The 15,654-nt window shown below is 38.1% G+C and overlaps 1 protein-coding gene across 1 annotated transcript; it reads right to left on the reverse strand.

The window, feature by feature from the left end:
• Positions 1-1,003: 1,003 nt before the first annotated feature.
• Positions 1,004-5,789, reverse strand: LOC144556633 (aspartyl protease family protein 1-like). Its single transcript, XM_078305023.1, has 10 exons — positions 5,391-5,789; positions 4,047-4,179; positions 3,683-3,924; positions 3,253-3,474; positions 2,837-2,972; positions 2,666-2,736; positions 1,835-1,937; positions 1,671-1,734; positions 1,525-1,596; positions 1,004-1,423 (listed from the first exon to the last, which is right to left on the reverse strand). Exons 1-10 carry the CDS (start codon positions 5,681-5,683, stop codon positions 1,170-1,172), a joined length of 1,590 nt encoding a protein of 529 aa, XP_078161149.1. The 5' UTR covers positions 5,684-5,789; the 3' UTR covers positions 1,004-1,169.
• Between the last annotated feature and the right edge of the window lie 9,865 nt (positions 5,790-15,654).

Here is a 15,654-nt window from a genome sequence, read left to right on the forward strand (position 1 = left end):
GAGTACATAATAGTGTAGAATGTCAAACAATTTTATTTCATTGATTATCTAATTATTTTCTTATTTTTTTTGTCTGTTAATAATAATTATTTCCTTATTTTTTTTATCTGTTAATAATAATTATTTATACGCACGTCGTCTATATTGTATGAGACTTGGTGATCGTTTATTTTTGTCTTGGCCATATGTTGCTCAAAATTTATATCAAAACTAATATTATTTTAAAGAGATAATAACAGACTTCATCAAACCAAAAAAAAAATGAATTCCTCATCATAATAAGTGTTTCTTTTGTGCCTATGAGAATGAAAGGGATGCATGTACATGCAAAATATTTGAAATATTTGAATTTATTTAGTACAAAGTCAAGCAGTAAAAAAATAAAGTTTAATAAGTTATTTTAGTACATTCATTTTTCATTTTTTTTTTACCGTTTGACTTTGTACTAAATGAATTTCAAATTTTTGCATGTACATACATCACTTCTAAAGTATATCGGTTTTAACAATCTAGATTCGTCGTTTGAAACTAATCCGATGATTTTTAAAGTTGTGCTCACTAAATTCTCTCAGTAGCATATCACCTACTAACTTTGCTCGTTAAAAGCTATTTGAAACATAGTTTTAATAACTTTGGTGTATTATGAACTTGGAGAGATGTGGAGGATGCTATCAAGTCACAACCAAGTAAATGACTGCCGTTTGACTAGAATGCCATTCCTATCTAAAGCATACATTCTGTAGTCTGTACCATTGGTACCGAATACCGATGCTGATGGCTGGTTGAGGAAAACGGTTGTGATGGATTCCAGATTTTCAATTGCCAACTAATTGTTAAATTTTCTTTTATTCTGTTGGGTTGTAATAAATTGTCAGATTGTTGTTGCTATAATAGTAAACCAAAGTTAGTAACACAATTATGATCATCTACATATACATATTGCATAACACCAAAAAAGACATCCAAACATGTATACTAAAAGATCAAACAAATAATAACTTGTGACAGGAAATAAAATTTGAAATAAACAGAATATATATAGTATGCCCCATATTATAGCGTGATCAAAATGTCACAAAAAATTTCCAATCATCAAGAATGCATCACAAGTAACATGATGACAATAACTTATCAGCAGCACAGGCAAATCTGATTTACAAAATCATTAATCAATAAAACGGAAGCCACATAAGGTTTATCAAAAGAAGAGATGTCACGACACTTATTATGGTAGAGAGGCCAATGGGATGGGCCCATGCTCTACTTGGAATTAATATCGCAGGGGGAGCAGTTGTGCTCGGAGCAAGAGGAGGAGCTGGTGCACTCGGAGAAAGAAGAGGAGCTGGTGTGCTCCGAGCGGGAGGAGGAACAGGTGTGCTCCGAACAGGAGGAGCAGGTGTATCGGTGATCTCGTAACCAGAGCCTGTCATTATTTATATAAAAGTAGTTAAGATTTTTTTGAGTTATACAGAGCTAACCTTCAAGTATTTCAAGAAAAAACTTTCACGTCTCAGGGGTACTTACAGTTGTAGCGCTTCCAACCTAAGACCCCTCTCTCTCTATCAAAGACGATCCGTTGGCCAATTAGGAAGTTCTCTGCATTGAAATAAAGGAGATAAATATATGACCAAAGCTAATCAGAACATGTTAAATTATCAAAATTTCCTTACCTCCGATTATGTTGAATCCGGAACGTTGGATGGCCAAGCAATAAGCAAACGGTTTCTTACTGTTCTGATTCATTTATGACAGGAGTATAAATCAGTTATATGGTATGGCCAACAATTATATATGATCATGCATGATGTATAAAGAATGAATTCTCTCCATGTACCCGTTCAAAAAGTAAAACAGCAGGATAACGTGCTCGGAATCTGCTTCCACCTTTGGTCGTGAAGTAAACAGGAGGCGGCACTGGTGCTACAGTTTGATTCTCACTGAACGGTCAGAGGAGTATTGGTTTAGGAAGTCTCATATAGCAGATTAGAGTAGGTCTATTCCTTTCCAGAGCACACATTATTAACTGTTCCTAGATTTGTTCATGCCCATTGTTTCCTCACTTTTTCCGTCCATATAAAATATGTTGCAAAAAATTCCAATTTTGTACTAAAAAAGGAATTTTTTTTCTTATCCAGGATTTTCAAATACAGACATTACTATCTCTTTTTATATTCATTAGAATATACAAAGCAAGGTGCTTTGTGTCAAGATTTTCTTATAACCAAGTCCGTCCAAATTTGCAAATTTAATTGGCAACTATATCCAGCCATTACCTTTTCTTGCAACAAGAAGAAACTCAGTATCCCCAGAATTTAAAGTAAAGAACAATTTTTTAATTTCAGAATGAGAAAATGGATCTGAATTAGATGCAACCAGTGACAGAACTAAGATGATACCAGAATAACAGAATTGCTCTGTATTTTCTAGATATTTGATACTCAGAAGAACCCTCATTAGATGCTATTATTGTATTTTTTTTTTTTTTTAAAGTAGCAAAATGCTACCTGTTTCTTAACAAAACAACCAGAATTACCATGTTCCTGATCACCAACAAAACTCAAAAGAAACCCCCAAAACCCCTGTAGGATTATAAGTAATGCAACGGGTTTATAAATCACACTATTTAATTTAAAATTCTAATGCACATTTTTCTTCGGATAATTACCTTAGCTCAAAACAGTATTCGAAAGGACTGCCTTTAACTTGTATCTGCTGTTCTGGAACTTGGGCGGAGAACTAGTAATAAAGAAAAAAACTATGATAAATAAAGTAAATATCAAACTCTCAATAGTTGTAAATATGTCACTATTGATGAATAGCAATACTAAAATATTACGGTGGTTCCAAGCTTTGTATAAATATCATCAGTAAATCCTGAGAACGAAGTGCCTGAGTCGACAATAGCAGTGAAAGACAAATTGCTGACTATGCTCCCTACTGCAACTCCCGTCAAACTGATGTTGTAGAATGGTCTGGGAAAATAATCCATATGTAAAAGAAAACAGAATTTTGCATCTCTTTACAAAACAAAGACTTGTTTCTTTACTATTTAACAAAGTAGAATGAACTTGTCCTGTACCAAAACATCAGGAGCGGTATGTTTCTTTACTAATTAACAGAAGGTTCTTGTTTGTTCAATTACTTGTCAGATGAACAGAAAAATTAATATCAAGTCAAAAATGGGTATTTAATCTGTTACTGTTAGCATGCTGGGCACACAGAATAGAGAGAAGAGGGGGAAAAGTAACATACTTGGTATCAATGTTAAGGTTAGTTTCAAATTGGTCAGCACTGCCTTTGTCACCGAAATTAAGCCGGCCATCACCATCCACCCCAAAGCACATGGAAAAGGAGTCCGAGATTAACCCACTGTTTGCTATCATGGAAGGCACTGATATATTACCAAGTCCTAAACCCATTAGACCATTTGGTGCCCCACCGCTGAGAAGATCTCCAGTCTGGACCTCTCCACAGCTGATAAATTTAAAATTTGACAGTAATTAGTTATTCTTAATACTTCTCAACGACAGCCTATGTTCATCTATTAAGACCTCAAAATGCCTAATATGAATAATAGAACAGCACCAAATGCCTAAAGTCGACTTCAAAAAATTATTTGCGAACAATGGAATTAACAAATACTAATATGAATAGTAGATTCACTGATAGATTATTAGCATACCCAAATACAGTAGAGAGCTTGACAAGTTCTGAAGTTATGTCCTGCTTAATCAAGTAAAGATCATCCTGAATTAGTGTCCCAGAGGAGGAAGTGTTTCCGGATCCATATTTGATTGTGTAAGTACAATCTGCAGATTGATTGGTGCATTGTAATCTGGAGGTGGTGAAGCATTGATCGCTACTGCATGATATCTTCTTGCTTGTTGTCGATGTGCTAGGCTCGTAGTTACTAAATACAACGTTCTGTGAAAAAAAATTTGATTAGCATGAAAAAAAAACATGAGTAGAGTAGAAAACAAGTATCAAGTTGTTAACAAATACTTATTTCAAATTGTAATGCAAATTAAGTCGATAATTAAACATACTCCGTATGTGGGGTCAGAATTGGGAGCACATTGTTTGCAGTTGCAAGGCACCCAAAAAAGACTACTGCCCGTGTCGAGTGCCACCAAGAAGGTTTGGTTTGGCGACCCAAGATCCACAAAAGCATGGTGCAAGCTTTTATTGTTGCGAAACAGGCATTCAAAAGGAAATTAAAAAAACAAAAAAAAATGCTTCATCATTTCATGTCACGTTAATCAGGGAAGAAGAAACGAAGTAAAATTATAAACAAACACAAGTTGCCATTAAAAAATTACAGTTGATTGGTCAAGTGATGCTCAGGATCAAAAAAATGTTCTGCTTCCAAATAAATGCATGGTATCTCTAGTAAAATAGTACAACTGCATGTTTTCCTTTTGTTAATTTGACAAATTAACATATTTTTTATTTTTTAAGAATTAATTAGTTTTTGGTCTAGTGATAAAGGTAGATATCCTCTTATGTGAGAGATCATCGGTTCGAAACTCATGTAAGAAAAAAAATTTGTTGTAATGACAAGAGTTTGAAAAAACTGTTAGATGGCTTGATCCCAACCCTCAATAAAAAAAAAATTCACGTATACCCCTCAAAAATATCAAAATTATGTATTTTCCCCTCTAAACTTCAAAAACTTACAAATTTATTCATTTTATTATCTTTTATATGAAAACTCATTCTAAATTTATAAAATACTAATTTTTCCCTTTATTAAAAGCATAAAACACCTCCATCGGACTCAAATTTGAATTTGAATGGTTCCTCTACCATCCAATCCAAGTGTATCGCATTTAGATCTGCGCGAGTCGCTTCAACTTTTGTGCGTGTTCGCTTCAAGATTTGTGTGATCTAGCGTGCACGGATCTTAAAGCAATTATGATCTACACACGGTCGCACGCATTAAGATATGTGCATGTTACTTCACTATTTGTGTGTGTTTGCTTCAAGATTCGTGCTGATCTAGCGTGCACAGATCTTAAAGAAGTTCAGATGGTAGATTACTCTTCATATTCAAATTTGAGTCAGATGGACATTTTATATTTTTAATAAGAGGGGTAAAATAGGTATTTTTTAAAATTTAGAATGAGTTTTAATATAAAAGATAATAAAATTGATAAATTTGTGAGTTTTTGAAGTTCAAAGGGGATACGTAATTTTAAAGTTTAGAGGGGAGAATACGTAATTTTGGAGTTTTTGAGGGGTATACGTGAAATTCCCCCATAAATAAAACATATTTTTCATTTTCAAAACTGAACAAGTAATTGTAAGTACATTAATAGTTCTGGTAACAAGCTACTGATCTCTACAACCTGAAATAAAGAGCGAAGTAACAAAGTCAACAGTTCACATACTTGCCAATATACTCCAAGGTCTCATTTCCTTTGGCGAAAGCGTAGAGGTCACCCTCAGCCAAGGAACGGTCACGGTGTCTGTGGAGGTCATACTTGAGAAGTCTCTGGTAGTACTCTACAGAGCCATGTGGCAGTTCCTCTGGATTCCAAGTCTGCGGCAACCCTCGAGAGTTGGTCCATTCCCGCACCTTGTCAGAGAAGCGATGGTGAAAGTCCAGGCCTAGCTTGTTTCCATAACAAGAGGTCAGAGCAGTGGTTAAAAAGAGGAGGAGAGAAACAGAGGAATAGGCCATGGTGTTGGAAGGAAAGAAGGGATCCAATGTGGAGAGATCCAGTGAGAGCAGAGCGCCATTTATTTAAGATGAGATGGAACGGGTCAGAGGGAAGAGAAGAGAAACTTCGTAGAGTCGACGATTGACTAATACATCTAGAGAGACAGAGTCACAGAGAGAATGTGTGGAATTCGTTTCCCCTAACAGAATGCATATCCTCTGCGTTAACTCAAAAAGGGAATCTTTTGAGTTAATGAATCTGAACCGTCTGATTTTAAACGAAGCTAATCTGAGATTTTCAATATTAGTGCAAATCTAGTCCGCACGAATCGTAAGACAAATCAGACGGTTGATATTCATTAACTCAAAAAGTTCCTTTTCGAGTTAATGCAGAGGATACGAATTCCATCTGTCGTGGGTCCCGGATCATATCATTATAATTTATATATAATATTATAAAAGTCAACAGACGACCCGATGGGCTCGGATTTGGACGAAACATACATGAGTAACATGACGAAGATGAGAAATTCTCTAAATATACTATTATTTGAATTATTTGAATTATTTGAATTCAGCTGAGTGATAAGTTAATTATATGAATTCGGTTAGTTGAATTAAAAATTTGTAATTCGGAAATGATTTGGGCTCTAAATATGCTAATAGTAATTGGACTCGGAATAACTTATAGGACCTAATAGTATAAGAGTAGAACTAGGGTGTTCTTAAGTTTATCAAGATTTTTTGTGAACTTAAATCTAAAATTCGTCAAATTAGTTTTAAATGACAAATTTGAATCGTTAAAACCTACATATCTTACGAGTGATGCGTCTACATGTGAAATTTTTAAATATTCAAATTAATTTAGTATAAAGTTAATTGGTCAAAATTAGAAGGTTAATAAATTAATTTTAATGCATTTATTTTTTGAACATTTTTTGACTGCTTGACTTTATACTAAATTAATTCGGATGTTTAAAATTTTCACATATAGATTACTTGTTCAAAATAGAGACTGTATTTTTAGTTATTAAATATCAAAAGCTGTTAATTTGCATAATTAAAATTAGAACCAATTCCTCATCGCGTCCCCGAGCTAACTGGATTTAAATTGTACTTTAAAGTATGTTCAAGTAAGTAGTTAATTAATGATTACATGATTGTTAATAAGTTAGGGGACTAGCTCGGAGATTAGTGATTACAACTCCTCCTAACAGACTGTCCACAAAATTAAAGCGCAAGACAAAACCGTGCAAAGTTAACATTTAAAGCAATCAATGTAAAACATCGATGCATTAATTAATGGCAAATTAACAAATTTTCGTTATTAGCAGACAGTTAAATCCAGTTAAACCAGTTCGGGGATGAGCTCAGGTTTGATGGCTCGGGATACAGAAACATTTCTCTTTAAAAGAATATATATAATTGTCAAGACTATCAAAAAAATTTGAAAAAGAGAATATAAGATTCGAATTAATATTTCTCTTTCTAGCTGATTCCAATAAAAACTGAATTTTTGATATTTCCAAATCGATACTAATGGTGGACCCTATTTGATATTATTCTCATCCAAATATGGAAATTCACTTTCGATTCTAAAAAGTATGAATTCGTATCCACTGCGCTAACTCAAAAAAAAATCTTTTGAGTTAATGCATTAGAACTGTTCGATCCGCTTTAAGATTCATGTGAACTAGATTCACACTAATATTAAAAGAATCTCTGAATTATAGATTGTAGCTGGATTGGTTTTGTTAAAATCAGACGATCAAGATAGGTTAACTCAAAAGTCGCTGTGTATTGGGTGCTTCTGGGAGTGAGAAGTCGGAATAGAAGAATTAATAAGAAAAAGAAAATAATAATAGAGAAATCAAGCAATGGCGACAAGAGCGACAGGAGCGAACTTCCAAGCGACAAGGGCGATTAGGAGGAATTTTCAGGAAACGCACGACAACCGCCAGGCAAGACCTCCGACGGGCCTTAATGACAAATGGGAACGAAAGGGGCTACCAGCTGCAGCGCTGCCGCGTGGAGGGAGACAGTATTTAAGGCAAAACCACCTGCAGAAACCATTCAATGGAGCGACACGTACCACTCAACAGCAACAAACAAATGGTAAAACTCATAACATTAATGAAGAGGGAGGGTGGCACACGGTGGGGCCACGAAAGGTGAGAGGACTAAGGGCACCGCAGAGGCACGTAAGCGGGTACAGTAACCAGTATCGTAATAACTCAGGAAAGACTGATGGGCAAAAGAAAAGCTTCAGATCAGAGGAAACTGAAAAGGCTTTTGCCCAAGCATTCAATGAAAGGCGTTGTTTTCGCTGCCTGGCAAAAGATCATAAGAGATCTGAATGCAGGGAACCGATGAGATGTTTCAAATGCAATAAATTAGGCCATACAATTGGTAGATGTGTCTTTAAGGAAAACAAGCAGCCTATAAAAGAGATGAAGGAACAACTGAAAACACACACTAGAGTCTCTCCAGAGATCACTTTCAAACACATCGTGCAAGCAGAGAAAGGCAAAGAGAAACTGCCAGAAATGGAGCCCTTTTGGAATGAAAGGCCAGAGGAAGTGCAGATATTCTTGCCGCAAAGGCAGGTGCTAGCACCACAGACAGAGCACTTACGCAGAACAGGAATGGTGGTCATGGTTCAAGGCCAACCAACACCAGACATTCCCAGAATTCTGGCCAGAAGGCTGGCGCAGGAAGTGGGATGGCAGCCTAGAGACTATGAAGTCATGCCAGGGAATGAGGAAGATCAAGAAGCGCCTTTTCTGGTAACATGTTTAGGGGAAACCCATCTCAGAAATGTAGTTTGGAATAGTCCTTATACCATTAGACCAGGGGTGCAAGTAGGAGTTATACCATGGGACCTTGAGTGGCACACACACTATGACCCACCGCCATTCCAGGCGTGGGTAAGGCTGAGAGGATTGCCATATGCCGCCTGGAATGATACTGACATTCGAAAGGTAGGGATACAGCTGGGAAGGGTGACAGCCATATTGCCGTATGGTCGTCAAGTAGGGCATTTCCGTTACATCACTGTTAGAATAGCCTGTGAACATCCAGAAACCATCTCGAAATTTGCCAAGTACCATGAGGGAGTTAGATCAGCCAGGGTTAGAGTCACCTTACTGCATTGGCGCCCGTACCAGGAAGGGCCATACCCGTTGCCGGAGGTGGGATGGGGTAATGGACCACAGCCACCGTTTCAACCCCAACCACCTCAGCAGCCGCCTCAACAGCATAACCAACCAAATGGTCAGCAAGACAATCAACAGGGAGTAAACCAATCTGGAACCACCGAGGAAGACCCAAACTCTAGTAGTAGCAATGCATCGAACAGTGTCAATATGGTGAGAGGGGAAATGAAAAAACTGAAATGGGTGTGCAAGATCAAACCAAAAATCAGGCAAGAGTGGATGCACAAGAAGAGAGATGAAGTTGCACGAAAGGTCACACAGAGAATGGGCCATACTGAAGCCGCACAGATGTGGCAGCAGTTGACATTCCAACGGTACAGGGGGAACTTTCAAATTTTAAGAGGAAATCAGGTACTGGCAACGATAAAAATGTCACTGACAAACGCGGCCATGTCCAATCCGACTGTAAGTCGTCTTAAATGCAAAGGACTGCCTAAACGGTTACCAAGGAACTTTTTGCAGGGAATGATGGTAGTTGGTAAAGATGCAGAACATGCGGGGGTTCTCCCAATGCAAGGCAAAAAGGCAGTACAGATAGTGACCCATGAAAGTACGGACCAGTACGAGGTTATTAATGAAGGGCAACAGGATTACCATGATGGAGGGCACCAGAATTATTATGGGTCGTTTGGTGAAAAAGCCCTCAATCCCCTGCAGAAAATGGAAGGCCCAGTGAATAAAGAGGAACCTCTCCAAGTTATACAAGGAACGGTTGGGTCCTTAGAAGGCCCAAACGAGAAAATAAATGGGGGGGCCGAAGATGGGGAATGGGCGCACCCACCTGGTTTTCCTGAGCCCAAATACAAAAATCGTAAGCAACAGCAGGAGGTGCGCAGAAGCCCAAGAAACCAACCACGTAAGAAGTATGCAGAGGAGAGAAAGCCTAGGAAAAAGAAATTGAGAGTCAATTTTGAGGAGAGGTCGGAGCCGATTGAGGCAGAATTGGCAATACAGCTGGTCAAGGATTCAGGAGCGAAGGTTAACAGTGACATAGAAGCGATGTTTATGGAGGCAGCTAAGAAAGGAGCAATAACCATTCCTACTGGAGGAGCAGCCATACTGGCCGGTATCTTGGCGCAGCAGCCCCACTCCTTTGATGTATGAGCAAAAGGAGAATCAAGGTACGGAGGTACCGGGGGAAGGGTTTAGGGAAGTAGAGTTAGTCTTTATGTATCTTATGTTTTTGTATTTTCTAGTTTCGGCCAAAAGAGTGCCACCAAGGGGGAAAAAAGGGGAAATGTTTTGGCTTGTCAGTAGGGGAGTGTGTAATGAAACCTGCAATGTTAGATGCAGGGAATCCGAAAGTTATGTTTATTTTGTTGAGAGGGGTCACTGTGTACGTGGGTATGGCACAGCGCTCCAAGATAGTCCACTGTATGATGACGGCTTCAAGGGAAGCTTCATATACAAACTCTCGACAGATGTATCTTTAAGTTTTTAAATGCAAGGAAAACAAGTTTATAAGTTTTTCTCTTGGAATGTGAGGGGATTAAATGATAGAAATAAAAGATTGTTAGTAAGGCAGCAGATTAGGGCGGAAGCACCACATGTGATTTGTTTACAAGAAACCAAGTGGGATAGAGAGAATGCAGTACACATCAGAGAAGCGCTGGGAGCTAATATGGATAGCTATGTTCAGGTGCTGGCACACAACACACCCGGGGGATTACTGATAGCTTGGAATAGCAGTGTTTTCACAAAAATTGAGCACACAAGCGGTACATACTGCTTGTCGGTGGACCTCGCACTCAATCTAGACAACTCAGTCATTAGAATCACAGGAGTTTACGGCCCAGCCACATATGCGCAAAAGCAGTCATTCTTCAGAGAAATCTCTGACTCCAAACCAACTCTGCAACTACCTTGGATACTAGCGGGAGACTTTAATGTCACGCTTAACCCGGCTGACAGATCCAACGCAAACTACCCACCGCACCAGATGATGCAATTTCGAGAATTAATTAGTAGGTTAAGCCTCATTGACATGCAGTTACAAGGGCGACAGTATACATGGTCAACAGCTCAAACACATGTAAGACTAGATAGATTTTTAGTCACTGCAGAATGGATGGAAGTCTTTCCAAACACCACTCAAAGGGCTATCTCGGCAGCTGTGTCAGATCATTGCCCGATTCTTTGTCTGTGTCAAACAAAGTTCCCAACAGCTAATGTTTTCAGAGTGGAAAACACTTGGCTAAAAGAGAGCCAATTCAGGCAACTAGTAATCAACTGTTGGGGGTCAATGCAAACAGCAACCGACACAACTCTCCTTAACAAAAAATTTGCAGCACTGACGAAAGAGATCACAACTTGGAAAAAGGGGTTTAAACAGAGAACAAACCAACAAAGGAGGCTGTGTATGGAATGTGTATCATGGTTGCAGCAGCAAGCTGAAATTAGGGTGCTAACCGAGGTAGAGATATTGTTACAGCGCATAATGAAAACCAGACACAACCAATTGATACTAGATCAAGAGGAGAAATGGAGACAAAGATCAAAGCAAACATGGGTCAAGGCAGGTGACAAGAATACCAGATTCTTTCACCAAATGGCATCCTTGAGAAAAAGGTCAAACCATGTGGATGTGGTAGTGGAAGGGGACCTACACATACTGGAGCATAAGCAAAAGGCAAGGGCATTTTTTCAGCACTTTACAAAACTCATTGGGACACATCAGGAGCAGCAAATGAGTTTTGATTACCAGACACTCTATGAGAACCAGTCACAGGCACTACAACATTTGGAGGCACAGATAACACCGCAAGAGGTCGAACAGACTGTGAAAAAATTACCCCACAATAAAGCCCCGGGACCAGACGGTTATACGGGGGAATTCTTCAAAAGCTTCATTGATTTGCTGCTGCCAGATCTAATGGCAACATACAATCAAGTAATGGAAAATCAGACACCATCTCTCTACCCAATGAACACCTCCTACATAGCCCTTATACCAAAGAAGAAGGGTTCTTGCACGGCAAATGATTTCAGACCAATAAGTCTCATTCACTCGGTCCAAAAGATCTTCTCAAAAGTAATGGCAAATAGACTGCAAGGGGTGATACAGCAGCTAATCTTGCCTAATCAAACGGGCTTCATCCAAGGCAGGCATATAAATGAAGGTTTTCTATACGCTCAGGAAGTGGTTACGATGGCCACTAGACAAAAAACTCAGATAGGGCTATTTAAAGCCGACATATACAAAGCTTTTGATACCCTATCGTGGGAATTTCTGATTCAGATTTTGGAGGTTAGAGGTTTTCCCAGGAAATGGATCACTTGGATGAAAGGGGCAATACTACAAGGAGCTTCAAGGGTTATACTGAATTCAGTGGCAGGGAAAAGAATTCAGCTAAGGAGAGGACTGAGGCAAGGGGATCCAATTTCACCATACCTCTTCATTATAGCCATGGATTTCCTAGCCAGATGGACAAACAAGCTAGTTCAATTGAATCTACTTGCAGCACCTTTCCCACAGTGCCAGTCATGCTTGCTTTTTGCGGATGATACATTGTTCATACTCCATCCAACGCAGCAGCAGGTTCAGTTTCTCCGAATTATACTCAAAATCTTTGCAGAACTGTCAGGATTGAGAGTAAATTTGCACAAATCTGAATTTCTTGCTACAAATATGGATGAGGAAAGCATATCACACCTGGCATAGATAATGGGATGTAAAAAATCGAAATTTCCAATTGAATATCTCGGCATGCCCCTTTCAAACAGGAAACTCACAAGGCAACAGTACACACCACTGATACAAAAGATTGAAAACAAGTTGACAACATGGAAAGCATCTATGTTGTCAATTGGAGGAAGAGTCACACTACTCAACGCCTCACTCACTGCCATGCCAGTGTACATGATGCAAACATTTCTTTTACCAAAATGGGTAATTGAAAAGATAGACAAAATAAGAAGAAAGTTTTTGTGGCACGGCCATAAGAACCAAGAAAGCCGATACATGAGCCTAGCTTCTTGGGAGCTGATAACTACCACCAAAGCAATGGGAGGTCTGGGTGTGAAAAATCTTCACCTATTCAATCAAGCACTGCTTGCCAAAATAATGTGGAGCTGGATAAACACGCAACAACCAACCTGGATGCAGTTACTTCAACCTGCAAACCAGGCTCTCAGACCATGGGACTTAGATACGGCAACACCTTTTTGGAAAGCATTGAATGGAATAAAGCCTTTTTTCCAAATCTCTGTCTCCTTCACACTCGGCTCAGGGAACCGTATCAGTTTTTGGCATGATGCATGGCTGGACACTCCACTCAAGTACAGTTATCCAAACCTGTATAACCAGCTGCAGGATAAAAGCATATCGGTGCAGCAAGCAGTACAAGAGCAGCAGTGGAATATACAGTCACAAGAACCCTTGGCTGAGGAAGAAAGGCAAACCCTATCCCTAAGGATGGCAACCATTGTATTGCAACCGGGGAATGCCGATACCCCCTACTGGAAATGGACCAAGAATGGAGAATTCACAGTCAGGTCTTTCTATTTTTCAAGAAAAACAACACCCCATGTTATCACAAACCATTGCAGAATCTGGAAGCTTAGAGCACCTATGCGGGTAATGGTTTTTACATGGTTAATGATGCATAACAGGATACTTACAATTGACAACCTCATGATCAAGGGGTGGAACATGGCCAACAGATGCTCTCTATGCATCAAGCAAGAAGAATCGGTTAAACACATCTTTGGAAACTGTCAGTACACGCAGAAGGTGAGAGCAAGATTAACGGAAATAATTACAGGGATAACATGGGACAGTGCATTTAGTGCAGGAGAATTTGGAAAAATCATTCTGGAAGGACATGATTGGAAACTCCGAAGGATACAAACAACTTTGTGTTTTGTCATCTGGAGAGAGAGGTGTATGAGAATATTCACAGAGAAAAGGAAAACCCCCACAGTTCTGGCGGAAACGATCAAGGAAGAATTTACAAGCTGGTTCTCTGAAGTAGGCGAGTCAAGTTTGGCATAGAAAACCATTAGGGACAAATGCAGCACTTAATTTAGGAGTTACAATTATTTTTTCTCATTTTACGATTCAACTTTTCAATTTAGTTTTATTTTATTTCTTCAGACTTTGTATTTTTACCCGACACCGCTGGTGTCCATTATATGAAATATGGGAGCATGACTCCCCCATTTCTACTTCAAAAAAAAGATAGGTTAACTCAAAAGATGCTCTTTTGAGTTCATGCCAGTGTTATCAGAATCAGACCGGACTGGTGGTTCAACCGAAAAAAATCGGATCAGGTCATCTGCTCGGTTCGGTTCCTTAAAAGGATCGTTTATGCTCTTATACCGGTCAAAACCGGTTAATTGGTCGGGTTTTATTAAAAAAACAATGAACCAGACCAACAAAAAACGGTTCAAATCAACTTTCTTTTACGGTTCAATATTTTCGTATATTTCTCTCTTTCAACCATATCACTTTTTCTTCGCTCGTAAAACAACAAGATCCTCTGTATTATCCAACAGAAGTATAGAATATATGTGATTTCTTACTATATTCTCAATTCTCGATTCCTCCTACGCAAGTTTTGTACAGCTCAACCTCACACCTCAAGGATGCATATTTTTAAGGCATAGTTTGATACGAAATCACAAAAGTAGCTGTCAAGATCAAATACTCGAAGTAATCTCATGTAATCACATTGATAGAACACTTGAAAGGTTGTTACTTGAGTTGATTTTATTGAATAAATCTATGCATTTAATTAAGGTGTTTGATGAAATGCTCAAACGAAAATGCATTTCTGAACATGCATGGATTGACTTTTGTATTTACAGCGCATTTCTAAACGTCATTACTTTTTGCTTGATATACATGGGTTGATAATATGTATGTCTTTAATCATGGGTGCACGTGGTGTGTTTGCTACATTTTGTGCTTGTATTTTGATTTCCTCCCTAAACCAACTCAAGATTTTGTTGTTCCTAGTTTTTGATGGATAATGGTCTTGGATAATCCTCATAGGAACACTTCCAGTGCTACTATGGGGATTATCAAAGACCATTATTTTTAATTTGGTGATCTAGTCACAGTTGTTGTAATATAAAATACAGAGTAGATAGGTTTAAAAATCAAAGCTCACTTTTCCTTTGTTTACTTTTCTGGTTCGAGTTGTATAATCATGTAAAGAAAACTTGCATTTGAAAATCAACCCAAAATATAATGTATCAATACTAACTTTGTCTATGTTTAGGCATCAATGTTTTTATTCACACTTCCGGATTATAAATTATAACTGTTTTAAAAAACCTGCAATTGAACTGGTTGATCCATCGGTTAGACCAGTGAACCGTTAACCCGGAGTTCTGATAACATTGCTATATGCATTACAGCTTCTAATAGGAGCTTAGATTTGAATACATGGGCCAATATATTTTCTTATTTAGAAATATAAATCACTAAATTATAAGTTTAGAATGGCAATACTAGAAAATCACAATTATGGTTGTGAACATGTTAAAAAATTCAGAATTGAATCTCATGACAGGCTGATCCAGTTTGATCCAATAAATTAATATTTTAAGTTATACATGGCTCAAAATATTAATAAAAAGTTATTACTTCTATAGAGCTATACTCGTATTCTCGTCAGGCGAAGTGTAATCCTATATTTTAAAAAAAAAAAAAAATCAAACAATAAGAATTTGTCAGATGTGTGCATTTTTTTTTTTTTTTATTAGACAGGTTATCCGGAATCTTACCACTAAATTTGCTTACCATATATAGTTAATTACAATGTTCTAAAT

This window comes from Carex rostrata, chromosome 7 (assembly GCF_964058835.1).
Source record: "Carex rostrata chromosome 7, lpCarRost1.2, whole genome shotgun sequence".
Classification (NCBI taxonomy): Eukaryota; Viridiplantae; Streptophyta; class Magnoliopsida; order Poales; family Cyperaceae; genus Carex; species Carex rostrata.